The 25,544-nt window shown below is 37.3% G+C and overlaps 1 protein-coding gene across 3 annotated transcripts in view; it reads right to left on the bottom strand.

Annotated features, from left to right (window-relative positions):
* Nucleotides 1-1,622: 1,622 nt before the first annotated feature.
* The window catches only part of CDK8 (cyclin dependent kinase 8), a 73,447-nt gene continuing 49,525 nt past the window's right edge, over nt 1,623-25,544 (bottom strand). For 2 of the 3 annotated variants that reach the window (XM_017818621.1, XM_017818623.1), the window contains 9 exons: nt 19,387-19,444; nt 16,508-16,639; nt 14,497-14,640; nt 12,388-12,457; nt 11,309-11,381; nt 9,203-9,300; nt 7,789-7,867; nt 7,511-7,669; nt 1,623-2,915 (listed from right to left, as the gene is read on the bottom strand). In XM_017818621.1, coding sequence (XP_017674110.1) covers nt 2,790-2,915; nt 7,511-7,669; nt 7,789-7,867; nt 9,203-9,300; nt 11,309-11,381; nt 12,388-12,457; nt 14,497-14,640; nt 16,508-16,639; nt 19,387-19,444 — 939 coding nt within the window. In that variant the 3' untranslated portion in view covers nt 1,623-2,789. The remainder of the gene's footprint in view (nt 2,916-7,510; nt 7,670-7,788; nt 7,868-9,202; nt 9,301-11,308; nt 11,382-12,387; nt 12,458-14,496; nt 14,641-16,507; nt 16,640-19,386; nt 19,445-25,544) is intronic. The other variant, XM_017818622.1, reaches the window with a different exon arrangement.

Below are 25,544 nucleotides of genomic sequence, written 5' to 3'. Positions count from 1 at the left end.
AAACCCACATTAAGAGCATAACAGGAACAGGATTAATGTATCTTTTTTTTTTTTAAAACAGTTCAGGAAAGTAATTTAGAGCCTTGCTCTCAGTATTCCTAAAGCCAGTACTAAAAAGCTTACTTAGTGCAGAATATAATTTATAATTATCATGAATATGACAAGAGTGATTTTATCTGCAATAAATATATAATCATACCCTGTCTTGAAGGGACCAGAGGTTATATTGAGCATTGAAAAACCTTTTCTTTCCACAGTCCTAAAGAAAGAAATGTCAGATTCCTTCTACCACATGACCAGCTGACTCAGACATCAGTACAAGTCAAATTATAAGATTTTACTTCCCTGTAGGATCTGTTTGTTGATGTAATCTGCAGTACATCTACTAAAAACAGGAATACAAATTAATGAAATTACTTAGAGTAGTAGGCTATTCAGAGCTAAATGCAGAGTATAATGTAGTTTTATTATATTTAGTTGATAAGCTGCATCTTCATCTCAAATAATTTAATAGGAAAATTAAATTCAAGTGTAAACTAATGACAAGAGCCCTTTTTGTCAGCTGGATGCCTTTCCCTTTGCAAAAATGAAATTAAAGCCAGCCTGCTACTTTTAAACAAAGCACTGGAGACATCACAATATACTATAAAGTCTGCTTTAATATGAATAATATTACCTATTATGCATTAATATGAATATGCATCAATAGGAAACAAAAAAATCTGAGCCAATAGCAGCTTAGCCAAAGAAAAGTTACTCTTGTCACCATTTGAGTACCTGGGAACAGTCAAGAGATATTAAACAGGCAAGCTTAAAGCCTATATATATAAATTAAGGACAAAAAAATAAAAATGCTTTCACTAGAAAAGCAAACCAAAAAGAAGTTTAAGGCACTCTCACCTATATATCCATTTGTTCCATAAACTGAGGAAAGCCAGATTTTCACACCACATATCAAAATTAAGTGGATCACACACTATCCCTAAAGCGGCATAATCTCTGCACTCAGATTTTTTTTTCTTTCAGTCTCCTGTTTTAAGCCTCCTGAATACTTTCAGCTGTACTCCATCCACTCATATAATTATATATCCACCTCAAACATGGTTTGCCTTTCAGGCTGGCTAATGATTTGGTTTTTCTTTTGCCCTCCATCAGCATCTCAGTGCATCTGAATCAATCACGCTAGTCAATATTCACTCTGCATGAAGCACTGACAGAAAAAAAATCCTGTGTATGTTGCATATATTTATGTCATAAAATCATGGTGTGGTATTAGATGCCACAATAAGAATGAGTTACAGAAACCTCAGAAGAACTATCCAGACAGGAGTGTCTCAAGATTTTGTAGATGAAAAGGAGCTCTCTGATCTAGGAAATGTAGCTAGTAATAAACCCACTTTTCATGTATTTCCAGCTGATCAGCTACATGTACAGAACAAGAGTAATGACACTTTTTTCCGCTATTTAAAAGAAAAATTGTCCTTCTCAGCAGTTAACAGAAGCCTGCCCTGCAAGAAAAATTCCTGTTGGATGGTATTTCTCAGGACACAATCTGATATAGATGTATGGATGGGGGAGTGGGGTGTTGTTGCTGATAAAAAGGAATACATGCAAAGGGCATATGCAGATTTATGAAAAATAAATTTATTACATAACACCTTGTTTTAACAATGTTTGATTTTTTTTTTTACTCAGAATACTTGTGTCATTCATGTAAAATAGTTTGATACAGTACATTGTATGTAAGTTTTTCCTCATAAATTCTAAGGCTCTCCTAACAGCTTGTTCCTCTGCAGTAGGAATGGCACCCCTAAACAACGTGCGAATGTTTAAAAAAATAATTAACCGAACAAAATTTAAAATCCACTACACCAAGCTGGTTCTCAAAAATCATGACAAAATATCTGAATGGATGCCACACCTTTTTAGGAAATATCACTCATGCTTTTTTAATCCCAAAGCATGCTCACAAATCATTAACACCAACAGGAAAAAAAATAAAACACTGTCTATGACAATCATTTTAGTTTGTTTGCTGAACCAAACATGTTTATATCAATGACAACATACTTATTTTACTATCAAATAGCAGCTTTAATACCAGTCAAGTCATAGATTTTAAAACAAAAACAAAAACTTATGTTGGAAATTAATCTTTGGGACGTTTGTAATTGCTGGGAAAAAATGCAAACACTTTCATGTTCTTAAAAAAATCTCATCGTAGCAATTGCGTCGGTCATAAAACACTGATCTAGGTGGAAAATGAACCAACCCACAAAAGTCACTAAAAATAAACGTCTATCAAAACTGTCTGAGAGTTACAGTTAGTTTGCTTTTTTGCCATGGTAACATATACTGTATGCTTCAAGTACCAGTTCAAAGATGTTGCGTACTATTTTGTCAGATAAAGTTGTTACATCAAGAGAATTCACCACATACGACAACAAAAAATGCTTGCCCCTAGCACATTTCACAGTTTCAACTGCTACAGACTGTCACTGAAAAAAATGCATCGGTCAGTCTGAACCATGTCAAGTAAACTACAGAAGTAGCATATCCACAACACAAACTGTGCTAGCACTTTCTTTTCAAGTCTAACCCCAAAACCAGGTACAATTTGGGAGCCACTACTCCGCTCTGTGGCAGGGGGTGGATCGTGGTGGTCAGACAGGTTGGAGGTGTGGTTGTACAGTACATTCTCGTGGCCCAAGCCGGGTTCCAGGCAGGCACAGCTGCGCGGCCGGTCCTGCAGCATTAGCAACAGTGCATTGACGTCGTCGGGGTGCAGCTCAGTACCGGTGAGTCTGATGCGAGTACTGTGGCGGCTGCTGGGAGGTAGCTGAATATCCCATGCTGCTCTGTGGCTGTGATGTGCTTGGTCCGGGGTTGGGGTAGGCAGCATGGGGGTTGGAACGCTGCAGAGGGGCAGAAGCAGAGGACATGCAATCCTTTGTAACAAGGACATCACAACACAGTTTCACCTACCGATCTATTCTTCAAGAGGTACCAGGCACACACAGTCTCAAAGCAGATGCACTTCCAGGCTTCTTTTCACTTACTCTGATTACAGCAGGTAATGAACACCAGGAATACATCATATTAGAAAGTGATAGTTGCCACCCTTCAGTTATCCATCCTAATTACCTCCTGTGAATCTTCACCCATCATAGTCAAACCTCCACCCAACCCTCTGGATGGCTACACTGCATCTGCACATTACACAAGGCTACCACCACTCACGGCAATACTCTTCTCCACTTGCTCCCTTTCATTAACAAGAAGGTAGGCTGGGGTGGAGATCCAGATGAGGCATCTTACTGCTGATGAGCCACTCTGCCTTATTCTGGAGATTTTCACATATAAAGAATATATTTGCCACCCTTTTGTGTGACCTAGGAGTAAAGGCTGAGACCGCTGTGACTGGGCTAAGGTGTCATCTAGCAGCAGCCTTAAAATACTTGAAGGAGAGTTTAAAGACAACGTGTTCCTCTGTGGAAATAGATATTTCAGGGGAAAATAGCAATAGATTGCAGCTTAGGAGGTTCAGGTAGGACATTGGAGGAGGGACTACTAAGGGACACTGGAAGAACTTGTCCAGAAAGTCTGTGAGGTCTCTAGATATGAAGACTCATTTAAGTAAAGCCACGGCTGACCTGAGTTAGCATTAGCAACAGTCCTGCTCCATGCAAGAGACTGGGCTAGATGGTATCCGGAGGCCCCTTTCAACCAGCATTTCTACAATTATTTACTGAGTGGAACATTCATCATTGCAAGAAGCTCTGAGCAAACCAGAAATTACCTACTTCAATTTTAACCGAAAAGTTATTACTTACTGATCATGTGTTATAAAGGAAAGAAGGACTGCATATGAGATTTGCAATCTAAGCATCTGACCACTTTGGAGCATTTAATATTTAATTAAATTAACACAATTTCAGTACATTACTGTGCTGTTTTACATTCATGTTAAGGTTTACACACATAGAAACTTTGCAGCATTGTAGAAACTGCTGTGTAGCTTCTGAACTCTTGATATCACAACCCATATTAGGTTTTTTAGAAAAAGCTGCTTCTGATAAAGGACTGGAAACTTATCTGAAATGACAATTCCAGGGCTAGGATATTGCTACTGAGACCTGAATAAGCAAAATTGTGGTGAACCAACATCCCGAGAAAGTAAAATATTAAAACAGCTTTACAGATAAGTCACAACATAAAATAAACAACCCCATTTTTTCCTGCCTTTCCACATTTAGAAAGGAAACTAGGCCCAGGATGCTGTGATGATGGCAGAAATAAAAAAGGCAAACTCTAGTTGTTAACACATGCTCATAGGACTGAGCTAACACTATAAACCTCTAGAGAAAAGGGGAAGAAATGGCTGGACCAGCAGTTAATGCCAGTGGGAACAAACCAGCACTGCTGAACTTCACTGTTAGCACAGTGACTGAACTTTTGCGGCATTTGCCATCAGCCTTGAGAGAAGGACTAAGTCACTCATCAACAGAAGAGTCACAGCTCTGGGTCACCCTTCCCCATCTTACAAATACAGGATGTACTTCAGAGAGCAAAAATTCTGAACATTCATTTTGCCCAAGTGTGGCTCCTGTATGGTGGAAACTATCACAAGTTTAACCACTTACAAACTGATCATTCATATCAGTTGTAAGCACTCTCTGCGCCCTTACTTCTAAAAGAGATCTTATTTTAAGACAGAGGCAATGAAAAATCAGATTCTTTCACGACACCCAGTGCAACAAATGGCTTTTGTTTAAGAACAAAAGTAAATATCCAATCCTTTCTAAATACCCTTAAGCACCCAGAGGGGTTATTACAAGCAAAAGCTCAGAGTAGTGGAGTTGCTACAGCCTGTTTAATCACATTGCCTTTGGGAGTGTCACACTGCAGATTTGAACAATAAGTCAAGGAAGTCTGTGTGCCATGTGTCTACTATTTTTATGCATGGCAGAAAAGCATACAAGGTCAACACGCCCTGCAGAGAATAATTCAACTTCTGAGTGAATGGAGAAACTGTCTTAGTGTGCCTTGCCCAGGAGATGGCAATCCTTCTTCACAAGCTTTATAGGGGGAATTTGAGCAAATTAAACAAAGAACAAAGGAACAGGTGTTTGATTAAAACAGAGGGCTGTACAATAATGTTTGTTTGCAGTCTCCTCAAGTTGCAGGATCAGAAGCAAAAAATGTGAGGAACTTTTTCCAGGGAGACCTGAAACCATCAAGAGGTAACTCTTAACTGCTTCTGTTCTAGTGCTAGCACCTTTGGGTCTCCTCCCTTTGACTACCGTGTTTTCCAAATAACTTAATCAGAACAAATCTACCCACTGCCTTCTTGCAAGGCTAGGGGGAAGATGATGGGTTGTTTTTTTTTGAAAACCAGGTATTTTGACTCCTAGAGAGACAGCAAAGAGATTGGTCAGGAGCAGTCAAGTTACCCATAGGAGCTATTGAGATAGCAAAGCAGCAGTTATCGCTATCTCAGAAGAAAAGTATTCTGAAATTACGTTTATGAACAAGGGCTGCCCCCAGCTGTAATCCTGGGATGGATCTCTGAGATGACAAAAGTTCTGCTGAGCATGAGCTGAAAACAAACTAATGTCAACTCCTGCTGAGACAATTTGAGCCCTCTGACTTGTCAACTAGCAAACCTCACCTCTGGCTCACAGAAGTCTAAGCTGAGGTTTGTTAAAAATGCTACAAAGCAGAAGCAAAATGAGGTGAAGGGTGTGTAAATAGGGCACATAAATGGGGCTCCCTGACACAGTACATGCAATCACTGCATGAACCTCCACCTGAGGGCAGGATTAAGAAAGTTACAGCTGCGTTTGCCTTCTGTGTGTGTTTTCAAGAAGTGGTAGAAAGAGTCAACTTAAGAGGCCAAACCAGCAATCAACTGCAGCCTGCCAAACTGAAAGGGATGAAACTCCTGTAAAATAGCCTGAGACGGATAATCTAACTAAAACAAAGATGCCGTTTATACTTAGAGGCACCCCACCCTGCAGCACTGTAGTTAAGGCTCACCACTGTCTCAAACAGCTCTCAAAATGTACATCGTTCAAGGAGAGTTTCTTGAAAACTTGAAAAAAATGTGTTATTCATGTTCTGGGATAAACTGAACAAAGGCACTTGGGGACTACATGAAGAGTCTCACAATAAAGCTCCTGAAAGTTACCTTATTTTATGTTTTTTAGTACTTTCAAGTTTTGGCCAATGCTGGGAAGTATACAGATTTAGATAAGGATGAAGGTAATGCCTCCAGGCAGCCTTTAAGGATATTTGGTGCTCTCTGGAACAAACTCTGAAATGCAAGATTTCAAAGCCCAATGATGTTCACGGAGAAGCAGCATCAAACTGAAAATGCAAGTCGACCATAGTTTTACTGACACGGTTCTTTAACTCTCCCTATGTTTTGCTACAGAATATAAACACAGCTAAGTGGGTTTCCAATATCAGGGTCTCAGATTCAGATATTAATCTTTAAATTACCTGAAAACATTACCAAAAAAATTTCTGACTTCCTTTTCTTTTGTTTTCATCCAAGATTCTGCCAACTGGCCTCCTGTACTATGCATTTCATGTACAATAATAGGTCCTGCAGACTAACATTTCCAGCAGCAAGCCTCCTCTTGAAATCTTCTACTCCCTAGGTTTCCAAAAATCTGCCATTCTCTAACTGACCCCTACATGTATCATTTGAAGTCTTCCCTGCTCCTCTTTCATAATTTCTTAGCTTCAATTAAACTAAAGGTTCTGTCCTTAACTCTCTTCTCCCCAGTCTCTAGTAGTAACCCAAATAACTCAGGTATCATTCCCTATAATGACTAAACTATTTTTATGCTCCAGGCTCTGATTCCTAATGTCTGACCATGAGCTCAAATGTAGGAAGGCTAGAATACATTTTTCATGTTTTCCTCAAGTTTTTTTCCCCCTACGCTCCTCATCTTCCTCACTCTTTGACTGCCACCATCTTACCTGTCTTCAGATCTGTAATATTTGGCTTACTCAACCTGGAATCTCCCTTGATCTTCAAAAGAGAGATTATGACAGCATCATGCCAAGTCTTTGTCATCCAAAATACTGTTTTCACATCCACCTGCCCAACTAAAATTCTTGTTCAGATTCTTATTTCACAGCTTGTTTACTGCAATATCCTTTGCCTCCTACCACTATGGGCTTGTTCAAGTAAGAAATGGCATTTATAGGTGATACAGTGCACAGCACAACTGGCTCCTGTTCCACAACCAGCATTTCGTAATATGAAGGTAATAAATTAGTAACTGTAGTAATATCTGATCCTGATTTCGTTATTGCTAACCTAAAGAGCATCAGCATATCAACAAACCATCAACTAAATGAATCTGAAAAAAAACCTTGAAAGATGCCAAAAAACATCAGTTAATACAGTGACACTTACAAAATTACTTTTTTAGCTTGAAGAAACACTGCTGTAAACATGAGAAGCAAATAAAAAATATGTGAATAAAACAAATACCTGATAGTCTGAGGTCATAATAAGTCCACCTGAGGTAGTGGTAGGAGGAACAACTCTCACTTTTTTCAGTGGGGGTCCCTGTGTGTGACTGTTGTCTTGGTTCCCTGGATGACCAGTTCCATTAGTATGGTTATTGCCCTGCTGCTGCTGCTGGTTCTTCTCAATTGTTTAAACACAAAGAAAAATTTCAACTCAAAAGCAGTACATGAAATAACATGAAATCAGGAAATAGTGTGAAAGCCAGTGAAACGTGATGATACTGTTCTTCTAGTACTTACTTTGTCTCCTTTATCATCTGGTTCTTCTTCTGTTAAAAATTCCCGTTTTGGGTAAGGGATTTGACAACCTGCAAAAACACTGCCCCCCAAAAAAGTCTATTTATCACTGTATTAGAACAGAAGGGTTAGACCTGTAAGATTCACACTTCACCCATGCTAGTTTCAAATTGCCTGAGCCATCCCTTTCCCTGTCTTATTATCATCATAGTCTAAACTTAGTAAAAACCTATTCACATTTGATTTTAATGTTCAGTTGACTCTTCTACACTAACTTAAAGTCCCAGTAGATTTTTCACAGTTTCTGCTAACTGCTGGCTGGAACGGTATGCCACCCGTTAGGTATCTGCACAGGCAAAAAGAGCTATTTTAATCCAGCTGTTCACAATTTCAGGAATAACAAAAACAATCCTGGAAACTCCACTGACTATTAATAAAACCACCTGGAAAAAGGTTGAAATAGAAATGTCACCTGTCAATTCATATCTTGTGGTCCACATGGATTTGCTACTGCTAGTGCAAGCTAATATTTACCTGCCCTTAATCAGCAGAATGTATTTATAATGAAGTCTCTGTACACCTGTTGGCAATACTCATGTATTCACATTAAAAGGCCAACCTAAACTTGAGAAAAAAGACAAACACTGTCCTAAAAGCAGTTTCTGCAACAGCCAGGCATTCGCATGACTTTAAACCACGGAGAGGGGTCAGGAGATACTATAAATAATCCAGTAGGTTTTAGTGAAATAGTTGAATTTTTAATTAATTGCTTATAAATATACATATTTTATAAATTCTTCCCTAGATAAGGGTAGAGAATCACAGATGAGATATACTAATAGTTTTCCTAAAAAGGTGTATAATCTTCTCTCTGGCTAGTCTTTTGGGAGGGGGGCTTAATTTTTAATGAAATCATTCATTGTCCATAAATTTTCTCCCTTTTGTAAATCTGCCTGAGTAAACAAAATTGAGACATGTCTACAGAAAATGGCTTTAAGTTGTTCAGGATGACAGCACAGAGACACAGAGTTGACTTTCCCCACCCACTGAATTTACAACAAAGGCTAAGACAGAAAAATGTAAACTAATTAGAGAATGTCATCTGGCATTCTAGAGCAGAGAAGTGGACCCGCGGCACTTAGCAGTTGTCTACCAAGATCTGTAGCATGCATAATCAACCTGTCAGTGAATAAGAAGATTAGTGCTGCAACTAATAGGATCTAAGTTCCATAAAGCAAGAGATTAATAAAAATGCTATTTAATTTTAAAAACCACAAATGGCATTTAAGTGGTTTCTTCAGTTGTTAGACAGTAAGTATTTAGCTCAATATTCACAAACATATTTCGGGAAGAGAGAAAGCACACAGTTCCAAAGCATCTCTGAACGTACTGATAGATTAATAAACTGACCACTTACTCGGACGTGGGAAGAGGATCTTCCAAGAAATAGGGATCCTGCATAGCCTGTTCTGAGGTAATTCTCTTTATTGGATCCATAGTGAGCAATTTCTGAAGCTGCAAAAAATAAAAGATAAAAAGCTCTGCATTACCAAAACCATTTGCAGAAACTTTACTGTATTCCTGAAAGACAATACAAATGTGTCTGAACTCAAAAGCCTAACTACATTATGCCATAAATGGCATAACTACATTCTTCTCTTCTTTTAAAATAGTAACTTCATTTCCTATGAAAGAACACATTTTCACTTGCAAAGCCCAGGACACTCAGTTCCAGTCACAAATGTTGTATTGAAAACATTCAGAAACTTTCCATAATGTACTAGCAAGCTTTGATCATACAATAGTTTGGGCTGGAAGGGATCTTTCAAGGTCATCTAGTCCAATCCCCTGCAATAAGCAGGCACACCTACTAGAACAGCTTGCTCAGAGCCCCATCCAGCCCGTCCTTAACATTTCCATGGATGGGGTATCCATAACTTCTCTGGGCAACAAGTTCTACTGCCTCACCATCCTCTGAGTAAAGAATTTATTCCTAGTATCCAATCTAAATCTACCTCCTTTCAGTATAAAGCCATTACCTCTTGTCCTATCAAAAAAAGTCCCTCTCCAACTGTCTTGCAGGCCCCCTTCAGGTGCCTGCAAAGTACTATAAGGTCTCCCCAGAGCCTTCTCTTCTCAAGGCTGAACAACCCCAACTCTCTAGACTGTCTTCACAGGAGAGATGCTCCAGCCCTCTGATTATCTTTATGGCCCTCCTCTGGACACAGCACTCCAGCTGGGGTCTCACGAATTAGGAATGACAGACCAGAGTGATTTTATTTAACTCTAGTGCTGAACTGCAGTGATGCATTCTAAAAGAAAGCTGCTTAAAAACCCTTGGGTCTGATCATCAGAGAAGACAGAGCTTCCAATGACTTGAATAAAAGCCACATGGTCCTCAGACATCCAGGCCTCTTAACCATCTTCCCTTTTCTCCAATTTAATACATACACACATATATATATATATATACACACACACACACAGAGTTTATTTTAGTGGCTTCAATGTTCTTTAAAAAACAGAGAAAAAGGCCCAGTATAGTATAATTTCTGAAACAACATAAAGCAGGCACTTCCAGGGCTGAGCAAGTGCATAATTTGAACTGGAGTCTTCATTAAAAAAAAGTAATACATTCTAGAAAGAAAATGATTGTTGTAAAGGTTCTACAAAGTATTCATAAGAAAGCTATATAAGATTAGCGCACTGGGAAGACATATTAAAACTTTCCGAACTACATGTTCAAGTCTTAAGTTAATTTTATTTTTAAGTCTAAGATACAAGCTTGTATCACAGAATCATCTCATAGAATGATCTGGGTTGGAAGAGACCTTTAAAGATCATCTAGTTCCAATCCCTCTGCTGTGGGCAGGGGCACTTTCCAGGTTGCTCAAAGTCCCATCCAGCCTGGTCTTGAACACTTCCAGGGACAGGGCATCCACAACTTCTCTGTGCAACCTGCTCCAGTGCCTCACTACCCTTACAGTCAAGAATTTATTCCTAATATCCAATACAAATCTACCTTCTTTCAGTTAAATCCATTACCCCATGTCCTATCACTGCTTGCCCTTGCAAAAAGTCCTCCAGCCTTTCTACACGTGCCCCCTTTAAATACTGCTATAAGGTCTCCCCAAAAGCTTAATAATGAATATGTAAAAAAAATGAGGCATATAGGAACTTTTAAAACGTAAAAAATAAGCTATTGAAAGTACGCAAAGCAGCAAAATGGCTAAAAGTTGCAGCAACACTGCAAATTTAGTTGAGAGCTAAACATGACTTGAAGACAGAAAACTTTAAAATTACTGGATACTGAAGCTAATCCAGTGAATGACACACAGAATAATTTTATCAATGTAGAAAGATACAGTGATTTTGCAATTCTCAGATTGCAGAGTATCAGTTATTCCCAACTTTATTTACAAAATAAACTTAGTCACGGTGTACTTGACTCCAGTTCAACTCTTACTTAGAACAGCTGTAACTTATAGGAGGGGTTTGATTTTTTATGTATGCATGAACTTACCAAGTGGAATGCCTTACTATCTGGTTTAACTTTATGTTTTTCCATATATTTGATAAGGCTGCAGTTGGTATACCTAAAAAAAGGAATAAAAGTGACACTTCTAATATGTAAATCATTGATAGTGCCAAACTTTCTTAGTAGCCACAAAACGTATTAATAAAAACAGTTTAGTCTCCGTTGCAAATCTGCTAAGTAGGGAAAAACCACAACTACTAACACCAGAGATTGCTTAAAAATCAGACACTACATAAGGCATCTGTTTCCCTCATATGCTTGTAAAAACACATCACATCCACACAAAAAGCACAGTTTTAACCCACATTCAGACAGCAAACTATCAGTTGGATTTAAACTGCCTGTGGGCAATTTTACTACTATATTATTTGATTCTGTGTATTTCCCAAGACAGTAAAGATGCAGATAAATACTAAACCCATTTGAACATACAGGTTGCTACAAGAAAATTCATGAACTTTTTTGAAGAGGAACTCAAAAATAAGGTTTCTAAATGGTTACAACAGCATGGCAGATGCAAGAAATGTATGTAACAGTACAGCCCCAAATCCTTCAGCGTGGAAATCAAGCAACAGGGTGGCATTTTAAGTGCAGGTTTTCAATGCTGTCAGTGTGACAGCAAAGCTGAAGGGTATTTTTTTCTTTAGCCTTCATAAGCTACCCCAGACACCAACCCTGAAAATTATACCCACTGTTTGCTGGAAACGGTATAAGGTTACCAGACCCCTTTTATGCAGCTATTACAGAAAAATCATTTCCAGGACCACAGATTTGGGAACAGCTGTGACAAACTGTGCTTTGCCAGCTTCCAAGCTGTGTGGGGTCTTACTGGCATCACCTGTTTCACATCTGCTACCTTACCATTTACAGGCTGTCTCTGGCTACCCTTCTAATTCACAGGCCAAGTTCACCACTACAAAACAACTTCATTTCTCATTTCACAATCTAAGTCATAACTATTTCATAGTCCTTGTTTGGCATCTACATACAAAAGAACCTGAGCTACAAGAAATTTAGTGTAGGAGAGAGATATGTTTTCTTAAGAAAGCTCAACTCAGACTTACGTGTTTCTCCGGAAATCTTTCATTAAAGTTGAATGTTCGGGCATCTTTTTTATGTCTTCCCAATCTTTATCTGCAAAATCAGTATTAACTTTGGTTTTTCCCTTTTCCCCAAGTAAAACAAAGGGTTTCCAAGTATCTCCATAGCCCTTTTTTGTTTTTTCAGTCTGCTTCTCTAACCTTGCAGTTACTTATTTCTTTATATTCTTCAGCTCAGATTCCTTCATCACCTTTTCACAAAAAAATCTTACCAACACCTAAGAGGTTCCAGCTGTGTGCTGATTAACTCAAGAACTTGAAAAAACAGATGCCAGCTACAGTGAAAATCACCATACGCCCCAAATACAATACTGATGAAAAACACATTGGGCATTGTGCCTGAACCCTTCAAGACCGTTATTTAACTTATTTAGACACAGTTGTATCTCGGGACAGGAGTACATAAGACTCCAGCAAACGCTGTCTCCTTCTAAGGGATTCTTCATTCTGACAGCTTTTAATTACAGGAAAATGTCCAGAGGTGCTTGTGCAAAGTCCTGCTGTCTCAACCGAAAAGAAATCTGTTAGCCAACAAAAAGTTAAGAAAAAGTAAAATTTGCACACTCAAACTGACGATTATTTCATCTTATCTTCTCTGAAGCCAAGGGCAAAATGGATTTAAAAATTAAACAAAAAACTTACTATCAGCACCTAACCTCACACATATTACAGTCTAACTCCTGAAAAGGCTCTGTGGGCAAGTAGTTTGGTTCAATTCAGATCTTTACGAAGACTGATCACAACTGAGATTAAAAGTATTGGGTGAACAAATAAATCAGAGACTAATTATTTAATTATTACTTAGTTAAACAAAATGTTCTCCTCTTTCCCAAAGACATGTGAAACTATTTCAAATATAGTGTCAATTAAAAAGCAAAAAAATTGTTGCAATTAAATGAAATATATTTCTTGATAACAACAAAGGATCTTCAAAGGTCAAATGCAGACCATTGGAGAGGATTAATTAAATCAATCAGGGAACAGTAATGAGAGTATCATCTATTTATGTAAGCTATAGAAAATCAATGTAAAACCCAAAAGAAGTAAGAAAAGCACAAAAAGGTAAAATTTTAGGCTAAAAGCAGAAAAGAACAGTGCTGCTTAAAGAAGCAAAACTAAGGGAGATTTTCCAGAAAATAAAAGTACACAATATGCAAAAGAAACATTTCCAGGAATCTCATAGAGCAGTACAGAAACAATGAAGTACATACACAAAAAAAAGTCAAAGAGAAAAATAACAGCATGTTTAATAACAAAATTCTAGAACCACACAAACATATAGACCACAAAATTCATGCGATAGAAAGAGGAAAATCCACAAGAACAGTAAAGAAAAACATTTTTAACAGTGAATGGACAACAGCAGGGAACACAAGCAGTGAGAAAGATAACCAAAAAGTAAAAATAAGGCCCCTGTTATCCTGACATCTGCAATCATGTGAACCCTAGAAGACGAAGCATTAACTGCGGAGATGCAAGGCAGCCTGTAGAAACACAAGATATAACCAACACTGAGGGGAAAATGCAACAAATGATATCCACAATGTTATTTGTTTTGGTTCATGCAGCCAGTTTGTTCTTCTGGTTTGAAATAAAGAAATTTTCTCCACACCACAAGCTTTCTACCAGGGAAAAAAAAAAATTAAATACCCTCCCTTACTTCCAAATGTTTATTTTAGCATAAAATATTTATGTTTAATTTATCATAAGTTAAACAACTGCATAATATTCACTAAACGTATATATTTTGCTTTGTTTCATGTAATTATCAGTTGCTTTCTAAATCTATAATCAGTACTGTTGAAATGCAGAAATACTCCTGATTTTTAATCATCCAGCATTTCAACATAATCTTTTAATAAAACACTGATACTTGCATACACAAAGATAATCCTATCATTAATAATAGGGGAAATATATAATTTGACCATTAGATTCTATATTTATACCTAAGGAAATAAAGACTGTGTTTGAACAACTCTGTTGCTTTGATCAGCTGTCACCTTCATATGCAAAGAAAGCCATACAGATATCTTTCTTTGAAAAGTGGTGATAAAAACATACAGTATGTACCTGCAGGAAATCCCATTACATTGAATATTCTGTCCAGCTGGTCATGGTGATAAGGGTTACTAGTTTTGATATCTTCTTGTCGACAATGGAATATTGGCTCTGATGTTAGCAGCTCTGCAAATATACACCCTATGGCCCAAATATCTTTAAAAAAGGAGAACAGAAATTAAAAAGAAAAATCAAATTAATCTTTCCGAAAGCATCTGGGTGAGGCAGAATGTTAGGGTTTAGCTTATCAGAGATAAGGTTCCTCCACTGAAAATGTCAAGTTTCTATTGAAGAGATGCAACACTTCCTCAACTTTTTCTTTTAGCTATGGATGGAAATACATAATTCAGTAACTACATGGGAGCTGAGAGAGCATCATACAAGCTTCTGTTGGTTTTTTTAAAGTGTAGTTACCATTTAACATTGTAAAAAAATTAATCTAGTTAAAAAAAACAGCAAAGGAAACTACTTGGGTATTTGTGGATGCATAAAACACAAAGAAAAGCTAAGCAGCATCTTGGTGCTTCACTGCCACACTGGCCTGGTCAAGAAGAGTGTCTTCGCTGAGTTTTATATTAAATGACCCAAAACATATAAGCTGAAAAGCCACGATATTGGACTAAACCAAATGCTATTTATAAAACCTTGCAGAAAGAGAGTAACAAGAAAATTTCTCCATGCTCACATACATCACCCTCTTTTTTTTGTAACATTCATTAAAATAAAACCCAAAACCTAGCTTCCACAGCTTTTATGTTTTAACTGTTGCATCCCAATCTTTAAATCAGATAGCCTGCATTTTCCCAGTTGTTTTATCGATTTTTTCTAGTATATACAAATGCAATTTTTAACTTAAAGTAATGCTACGCTGAACCTTGAATAAACAAGAAAAGGGTCATGAACAAGGACAAAAGCAAATGATGCAGCGAACATAACCCCATTAGTCAGTGTTTCTACACAGTCAGTTTTTATCTACACTGAAAAAATTATGTACTGAAGGCTATGACTGCCCATGCAGTTTTCACATGCTGCAAGCAGAAGAAAGTGCCAGTAAAGTGAGGGAACATGCAAATACAATAGAAAAAGCAGTTTAAAGGAACATATAAAGAAATGTATTTGATCTATAAAAGAAACACAGTATTAACAGAGAAGTAAATGAAAATACAGTTGAGGCATAAAAATTAGAATTTCTGATAAAAACATCGACACAAGCTCTAAAAAAAAAAAAAAAAAACAAAACTGAGTTCTGAGGAAAGAATACAGAAATGACACAGTACGCTGACATACATCCTCCATGTCTGTGCAAACCAAGTGAAGCATTGCAGGGGAAGTTATTTCCCAAAAAATGGTTGCCAGGCTCTAGCATATCTTTTAAACCAGCCAGCAAAAGAAGAACTTCCCAATCCTTTTCTCTACAGTCTCTCTCCCTTCCATAGCAAAGCTGTTCACACTCAGTAAAGGTGAACCTCCCTCCAGCCTGCTGTTGGGTTGTTCCCTGTCCTACAGCCCCAGCACACAACGGCTCTGGCCATCTGTCATCCATCTTTGAAAAAAACACAGAGAGGCTAAAATGCAGCTTGATTTTGCAGTTTAGTTTCAGTACTCAATATATTTTCCATTCTGTACATTCCTTATTTCATGTATTTATTACACTAGATAATAACCTCTGCAATAAAACTAATGCACTGTGCCTCACAGTCATCATAACATGAATTCTACTAGCAGCTTAAAGATACATCCATATTTTTATTTAACAGCACTTATGAAAGTCTTGTGTGAAAGCCATATAAACTTAGATTGTATCACAGGGCATTTGGAACCAAAACCCAGAAATATTTCATTCCTATATATAGCCAGAGGCCGCAGTAAACTAAACAACTTGTTAAAGATTAATATTTCTTCAAGAAGCAAGTAACGCACCTTTAACTCAGCAACTGTCCTTTGAATTACTTATCAATACTTCAATATTTGGGTTCAGATTACATAAAGAACAAAATAGTCAGTTTTCGTCCAATTTACTTACCAATAGCTTTGGTATAATGCCTTGCTCCAAGAAGCAACTCTGGAGCTCGATACCAGAAGGTTACAACTACTGGATCCAAGTCTGCTAAAGGCTTCAGAGGTGAATTAAATAATCGGGCAAAGCCCATGTCAGCTGCAAAATTCAAAGAGAGATGCTTTAAAATTTGAGGAAAACTACCAATTTTTTTTTTTTAAACAAACTCATTGAGTTTACTTGTTAGTGCTACCACCACTGCTAAATAAAGTGCAAACGCGGACTGTAGCAGATATGAACTCTGTGAGCAGATTTTTCTTAAAGCTTTTGTAGAAGTTACTGGATGGCATCATCTACAAAGTATATAATTATAAATCATTACTAAGCCATTTAGAATGAAGAATTAACCATTGTTCTGAAGAAGTGCATCAACTCACTTCTTAGGACACTGGTAAATCCTGACTCATTTTACTGATACTTTCCGGTAAAATACTCTGTTATTATAGGATGGTTCTTCAAAAAGCAGCAGTTTTTAAAGTGAGCAAAATGCAGGTTCTGCAAAGGTTAGAATGATTTATAATACATACATGCACATGACAAAAGCTCCCTCCTCATGAAGTTAGCTGTAGCAAGATTTTCTTCACACAAAACCAGCAACTAAGCCTACAGCACCTGCCTCCCCGCTGATTTTCTGTCAAGATGTATTTCCAATATCAATATACCAGCACTGAATACCATTTAGGCTATAATTTTAAAATTCTGGTTGTGGGCACTATATCATTAAAAACTACTTTTTAGAACTGGTATTATACAACTGCCTAGAAAGCTGTCTGAACTATCAAATGTAAGTCTTACAGGAAAAAATGGGCAGAGACTAAAATACGAAGCTTCTCCCACCAGGTCTCTTTCCCAACCCACCACTCCCCAAACCCCAAGACAGAGGGACTCTGTGGTGTAGGGATATTCATATGCTGAGAAAGACTCAAATGAAATGAGATGAGTAGCCATTCCGAGGGAAAAGGACCTACATGAAGGAAAACTGTAGTGTAAATATGGGTCTAACTTGACTACAGAATTCTTAATTATTTTTCATATGCATTCCTATTTATGATTGTTTTAATGCATTTAAAAAGAGAAACATTTTACCGTTTTCTACACTGAAATATCAATTACTCAAAATTGATCGTCACTAATAACTATGAATAATAAGGAAAATTGTTGGCAGAAAGTGAATTTATGACTCAGAATGACACAAAAAGCCTATGAAATTATTTTATGTTAAATCCCAGTTATGTATTTTTTAGAAAAATTAGTTACACTGGAAAAGTGGAAGCCCTTGGTATGGGTATAACTTCTGCATTCTTTTACTGCTGTGGCAATATCTTTAGAAAATAAGAAACAAAAATTCTACATTTTGATAACACAGTTAGAAATACAGGGTTCCCCTCCCTCTTCCCCCACTGGGAATGGATGGCTCAGAGGACTGGCGGCCCAATACAGAAACTTTCACCTGTCCATTCACAGAGTGACTTAATTTAGTTGTTTTCTAAGTTATTCCCAAATTAATTCAAAGTTATAAGCTAAGAAATAAATGGGTGGTCTACGTGAAATTACTAGCAAGCAGTTGTGTACAGCAATTATCACCACCACTGTCAGAAATGAACGTGCCCAGAGGATGACCTACATTCTCTGTTTCGGAAGCAACTGCTCCATGAAGAATAAGGTAACATGAAGGAATTTTCCCTTCTGCTGTCCATGCTGTGCCTGTTTTCTGTGCAGAAGACTTCAAACCCTACTGTCAACCTTAAAGCTTGGAAGGGCATTAAAAACTTTCAGGGTAGGATCTGCAGAAGCATTCAGCCCTAGCCCATCTGCTCCCTGAGTTTCAAAGGGCAAGGGAAGGACTAGAGCAGCACTGAATGCTCCAAGAAAATCCTACCCTGAATCATTATACTGGTGATTAACAATATAGTTCAGATAAACAAAACACTAAGAGAACAGAGCAACAATGCAGAAGAATAATCTCATAAAAGAAAGCCAGAGGGAAGTGAAAAAGATGAACTAGCTTTAGAAAACCCTTCCAAACAAGGCTGCCTTACCATAACAAATGTAAGCAGGCTGTGCATTAGCAGCCTGCTGTCACAGCACTGCCACGATAATGCACAGCCCGCTACAGATTATTACTGTTAGACTACTGTTAATTTTTATTTACGTATTTAATTTAAAACGAAGTTCTATAAATTATCCTCTCACTCCAAACACTAACTCCCACCACAAAATGTTACAATAGTGGGAAAACACTGGGTCTTTCCTTCCCTGGTAAATCCCAGGTTGAGCATTTAGCAGGAGTTCTCACTAAGCATTTTGGGTGGATTACTGTGTTTTCTGAACTTTTAAGATCCCTTTGTCTATCTCCAAGGGACCTGCCTACTCTTTCAAGAATATTTTGTAGTCTAAATGACACCTTTGATTCCATTAAAAAACATTTAAGCTTTGTAGCAATGAGTAGTTCCCTATTTAGATTTTTATAAGCAGCAGCAAAGTAACGTCATGGCATTACAGAGGTAAATGGAGGAAATTTTAAAATCCCCTTTCTTTCTCCTCCTTTCCCCCTAGCTAGCTGTCATCTTTTATTCCCACATCAAAATCCCCCACCCCACACAAACACCCACTTAAACAAAATATAATGACATTTTCCACGTTTTATTGATGAGGCTACAGCATTTCATCATCAGAACTGGTGCATGGGGCTAATATCATGAAGTCAGTCACTCAGAAAACAGCATTTGGGCAATGTGCCCAGGCATATACTAGTATTACAGTGACTACTTTAGGTGGTACAACTGCACTTTCAGAACATTCTAACTTAAATGCTACACTGGGACTTATCAAAGATATAAACATACCAATTTTTACTCTTCCTCGCTCAGGACCTTCACCCATAACTAAAATATTAGCAGGTTTCTGTGGAAAAAAAAATAAATATACAATACATATACCACGATAAACCTAAACATTAGTCTCTGAAAAGTTAGTTAAGGTTTGTTTTCCAGTTTTAAACCAACTTTGTTTTGATAAAAATGCCAAGTTTCTCTGTCCCGGTAAAGCTGTGCAAGGATCCAGACACAGGTTCTCCCTGACTGCACCTTCCTCGTGTTTCCTTTCGCTGTTGCTGTGCTCCAGCACCACGTTCCCTCACTGACACCCTGGTGTCTGTCCTCAACCCGCATGAGCTGGCAGCCGCCAAGCTGCTGACATTTCTACCCAAATTGCCATAGATCCTTTGGTGGGAGGCAGTACCACTGCTGTCCACCACCCCAGCACAGGGATGGGAAGCCAGCTCTACAGCTGCCCAGGCTTATTAGGCACATTTGCAGACACATTTTACATAAAAAATATGCAAGTGAGATACAGATGAAACATTACCATATCACTTAATATCGGAGAGAAAAATGATCTAATTATTCCTATTTACAAGTGTCCTGTGTACAATTTACCAATTCACGCAGCTGCAAAACTGGAAAGCATTGCCTTTACATTATTTTTCTCTCCATCTTCTCTTTCTTTGTTTTACTATCGAGGTGAGTTAAAGAACTAAACTAGAGCTCAGCTGGTTTGAAACATAATTAACTCCATAATCCTGTATTTTCTGCTGTCCTGTTTCTTGTAATCCATTCTTGGTATCTGCAGTCAAAAGATTCCTCAAATGCTAATGTTTATATAATGAAACCTGCAGTGCTTATTTTGAGGGGAAAAAAGTAAGGAAACTCGCAACTAAAGCTGATAATCTATGCCAGACTTGCTCTCAAATAGAGTGATTTAGATACCCCTTCGTTCTGTAAATCCTGGACAAAACAGGGGCTCCTATTCAGGTGTGACCTGTAAAAATTATAAGGCTGAGTTACAGCTCTTGTCTTGCTTTCCCACTTTAAACTGATCTAAAGAAAAGAGTATTCCACCAAAACAGTTTAGACTACCTAAAAGTTAACATAATAAATCCCAATACCTTAGTGTGATTTACTGAACACATTCTAGGCAATTCCCAAGCCCTTCCTGAATCTATCAGGCTCTGTTGTAAACACATGCAAAGAGGCAAAAAGATCACAATTTGATAAGTAATAAGTAATTCACATTGTGTAAAACAGGTACAAAAAATTAGTAATCCAGAAAAAAATTTCCTTGAGAAACATAATTACTGTTGTTTATGAAAGGCTCCAAAGTGGATTTCTGTAACTCTACAACTTGTGTACAAAATACGTAAAAGGAATCTGAGGTGTTGCATTTCTGAGAGCAGGTTAAAGATGGAAGAAAATATTATAGCTTGACCGTGATCAAAAAAGGTAAGATATATCCCATTGTCTTCCAACAGCAATAACAGATCCAACTTGTGCTGTATTAAGCTCAGTGATTTGCAGAAGAAATTGTCCCCCATACCACCACCACCCCGTTTCTATTTTGTTTTTTAATAAAGGCATACATTCCAGGTAAATACTGCTTCAACATCAAAAAAATGCAGTATGTGGGCACACAGCTCTCAAAGCACTCCATTTAGATTGTTTCCACAGAAGTTCTAGAAATAAACAAGCAGCGTACATCTTTATATTCAGAGTTAACGCTGAACTTTGTAGCAATTCAATCCGTTAGGTAAGAAACACACCATTTCACCACGTAAGCCTTTCTATTGTTACACTGTGACTCAAAGAACAAAACCATACCTTTCACAAAATGTGCTTCAATATAAACGGGGTGCTAATAAGATACATGCCTAATTAATATTTTTTGAGTAGAGTTAATGACACATTACACAGGCACTAAAATTTTTCAGATATATAATACATTGACCTAAAGTATCATTTTTCCCCCTGCAAATTCACAAGTTGATAATATTCTACAAAAATGCTTATAACATCCCCATGGTGTTTTCACCTTAAGATATTTTACTGTTTGGATTTTGATAAGGACAAGGAGCCCTATTCACACAAAGACTCCGTTATACCAGATGACTAATCAACACAGCACTGGGTAACAATTCCTGCACCGAAGATCTTCCACCCTAAGTTCAAGGTAGGTACAGATGAGAAGAGAAAGCACAATGAGATAAGACAGTACTGGTTAGCAAAATAAGTATCAACACCCTGACTCACACTCAAGATTTCAGGAGTTACAGAACCTGTTTAACAACAGAAACAATTTAGAAATCCACGTAGGAGTATTCTAAAGCTGCAAAATGAAAAACACCCCTCAGTTGTTCTGGAATAATCAATCACAGCAGTTCACCTTTTTTTCTAGAGTCAAAGGTCCTTCACTTAAACAGCTCTGTTTGGAACAGAAGATTCTTCCTACAGACAAAAATATTTATAAAGTCATATCACTGTAAAAATACAGCATCACATTTAAAAAAAATAAATTTTACATAAGATATCTAATTAGGAAGGTTCCCATTTCTAATATCATTGCACGAGTAGCCTGGAACAACATTTTCCAAACGAGACCATTCAATTTAAATACACATATGCATTTTGAGGAATCCCTGAAAAACACCGAAGTTCACTAACAAAAGTCATTATATGGGTCAGGGATCCTTGTTAGGTATCTTTTACTATAATCTGCCATCTGGAGAAAAAAAAAAAAAAACACAACTCACAAATTTTGGGCAACTCATTACACATTAGAAACTTATTTGCAAAGAAAAATAAGCAGAAAGAGAAGAGAGAAATCTGGATAAGCATTAGTTTAATTTGTTAATTTTCAATTAAAATTTAATTATTCAGAAAAAATGAAAGCTGAAATAGCTTATTCAAATTACTTGGGCTGAACAAGTGAAGAAAAATCTTTCAGCAATTTTTATACTCTGTTCTGAAAACACACTAAGACAGCTATCTTTTTTTTATAACTACAAATAATCAACTTGAAGTCACTCATTTTTGTTCTAATAGAGGCATCTTTAGTTTTGCCATTAAGTAAAATAATTCGCTCATGCCAAACAAATGCAAGTGAAAAACCTGTTATGATCGTAAACCAAATGTGAAAAGCCATGCAGTAATTTACAGCTGTAACTTCAGAGACTAACAAGTTTCTGGCAACCCCACAGAACTACACTTCAGAAAAATCACCCTTCCTTTCCCAAACCCCACCTCAACAGCAGGGGAAGAATTCACTCTCATGAATGAATTCTTGTGACCATAGCACAGCACTAAATCTTATCTGGCTTTGTAGGACGCTTTGTTGCGATACCTGGACAAATCCTAATCTTGTGCATTTAATCACTATTACTATTGATGAGAGAAAAAAGATCCTCACTGAATCATTTTTAGGTGCTTCTAATTTAATCATTATTTGCAAAGTGTAAAAAGAAATCCTAAGAAGCAAGCTAATTTCAAACAAAGGACATAAAAACCGACAGGCTACAGCAAGAACTTCAGGCAGTCACATTCACCCATCTGCCTGACCTGACACGATACCACTCTCTCTTCACTCTGATCCTGAAGTCCCTGAAGGTTGCACAATTCCCAGGCAATCTATTCTCTTTCATTCTTCTCCACTGCACTGTTTTTCCTTTCCTTCTCACACAACAGACAAGGTTACTCTCACTGCCTCTTCTACATCAGCAGAAGGTGCAGACAGCCTCTCCTTCACTGCAAGAACTTCTTACACTTCCCAAGACAAACCTCTCTCTTCAGTCCTATCACCAAGATTAAAAAAAAAACAAACACACGAACTCTTGCCTGCTCCGTGTTTCCTAGTTGGTTATATTTTTCTGGATGTATGATCATTCTGGTGGATTCCCTTTAGCTGTTCTGCCTTGGGCCACCTATTTATTTCAACTCAAGTGCTCCAAATTACACACTGCTCCTGCTGAAGCTTCACTAATGCTAAATGCAGTAGAGGGATTGTTTTACATGCCTTGCACAGTATCTTCCACTTTATATGATCCTTATATGATTTTTATAGGAGTGAGGTATCCTGCCTCACTCTGTAAGACTATTGACTCATGTTAAGGTTACCAGCCATGCATTTTCTTCACATTTTGTCTGCAGGACTGCTACTTAGAACGAACATTACAGTCACACACTGCTGCTTAACATACGCTGAAAATGTTTGTGTACATTCACAGAGAGGAAACTCAAGACTTCAAAACTTACTTACCTAAATTTCTATTTTGAAGGTAAAAATGCAAACAAAATGAAAATTATACCAGTCTGTCTTGATGAGATGTGACAAAAAAAAAAAAAACAACAACAAAACCACCACCACAAAAAAAACAAAACAAAAAAACCCAAACCAAACCAACCAAACAAAAATGCCTCACCACCAAAACCAGCATTCCTGTTGCTCAGAGCAAGTTATTGATAGGAGCGGGAGATGATTATTTATTCTGTGTTTGCATACTAGATGTCTGGAAGTCACAGAACATTGTCTCATGCTCCAGGAAAAGTACTCTGCTGCTGAGTCCTCCTCTAACTACACTTTACTCATCAAAGCAATGAGAAAAAAATGCGCCTTTTCAGACAGCTTAGCCATTGCGATCTTTGATTCTTAGTACTTTTAGCATCAAACCAGGTCTGCAGGAACTATTGATCTACATATTTTTGCTACTAGTCTGTTTCTGAAATTGGTAATTTTCAAAGACTGATTTTAAACATAGTTATTGGTGACTAACACAAATTCCTTTGAATTCTGTATTATAGGATTATTATAACGTAGATGCTACCTCCTCCCCACCCCTGTTATTAACTCTTTGCAGCAGTCTATGTATATTTATGAACAGACTCATACTCTTTACACCTGCATTTTAATGCACCTTTTAATAAGGTTTTAGTATCATCCTTACTAATCTTCATTTGGATAATTCAATACTTATGAGTTTGACTACTAAAACATTACTCCGCAGAGGATTCACAGTGATGGGGTGAGTCACACCAGTGACTTTTGTTAACCACTGCTATTTGTGCATCATTAATGGCTGTGCCACCAATATTCAGAACTGGCCATGCCATCCATTTCTACCTGTGACAAGATAACTGATAGAAGTATAACATTCCTTTTCAATTTAAAAAAAAAAGCAGTTTAACTTGAAAAGAACAACGCTAAGCAAAGGGCTTTTATCCCTAAATTGTTTTGCTTTTGCAATCATGACCTCAATGATTCTATTAAGATTTATATTTAACGACTTCTTTATATTTTAGACTTCAAAGTATTAAACAATACAGGAACAGCATCAAAAACACAACCCTACAATCATACCAAATCAAAACTGAACTTCTTCAATTGTATGTGAGCAAGTGCCTGAGAAGTATGAAACACAAGTAAGTTAAAAATGTCTAGCTGTGAAATTCATAATTCAATGGCACAGAAAAAAATAATCAAAAAGGTTTAGAAAGACAACTTAGCCTTTGCTAAGCAAGGGTTTAGCAAAATGTAGCCTGCTTAAAAGAGCACTTTTGTGGCATAGTAGTAGAAATTTTAATATATTGTTGTGGTTTATCACTTCCCAGTTAAGTCCTCAGATAAGAAGAGCTGTGAAGCAAAACCCACTAGGCTTCAGTCTATGACCAACAACACATTCAGTGTTCATGCTTCTTAAAGTACATCTCTAATAACCTTGCTGATCTTCAAGCAGTCATAACATATACCAAAATAGTTCCTTATTATCAAGGTGGGATGCTCCCTTATTGCATTCTTAGGGACTGGAACTGTCTTTTTGGAATATTTTCTGATTGAAGAAAATAATCCATTTTCCTTCCACTTTGAACAAAACTGACTACTTCAATGCTAAACAGCACTCTCGCACAATAACAGTGTCAATACATCCTCATTCAAGTGATAGTATCAGCACTTTTCTGAAGTTAATTTCTTTCCTTGAATTCAAAGATGTGTATTCGCAATCAAGATAATTTCTGTTGCATCTATTAACTGATTTGGGGCTTTAAAATAAATTATAATCAAAAGACCGCCACAACCACTGGTGAAAACAATGGCTCCACAGGACTCAACAGGTATTAAATCTAATCATCAAAACACTTTTTTATTACAGAACACATTAACCGTGAAAAGCACTGGAAAA

The sequence above is a fragment of the Lepidothrix coronata genome, unplaced genomic scaffold, assembly GCF_001604755.1.
Source record: "Lepidothrix coronata isolate B3197 unplaced genomic scaffold, Lepidothrix_coronata-1.0 Scaffold69, whole genome shotgun sequence".
In the NCBI taxonomy this organism is placed as follows: Eukaryota; Metazoa; Chordata; class Aves; order Passeriformes; family Pipridae; genus Lepidothrix; species Lepidothrix coronata.
This window is presented reverse-complemented; position numbering and strand designations above follow the sequence as displayed.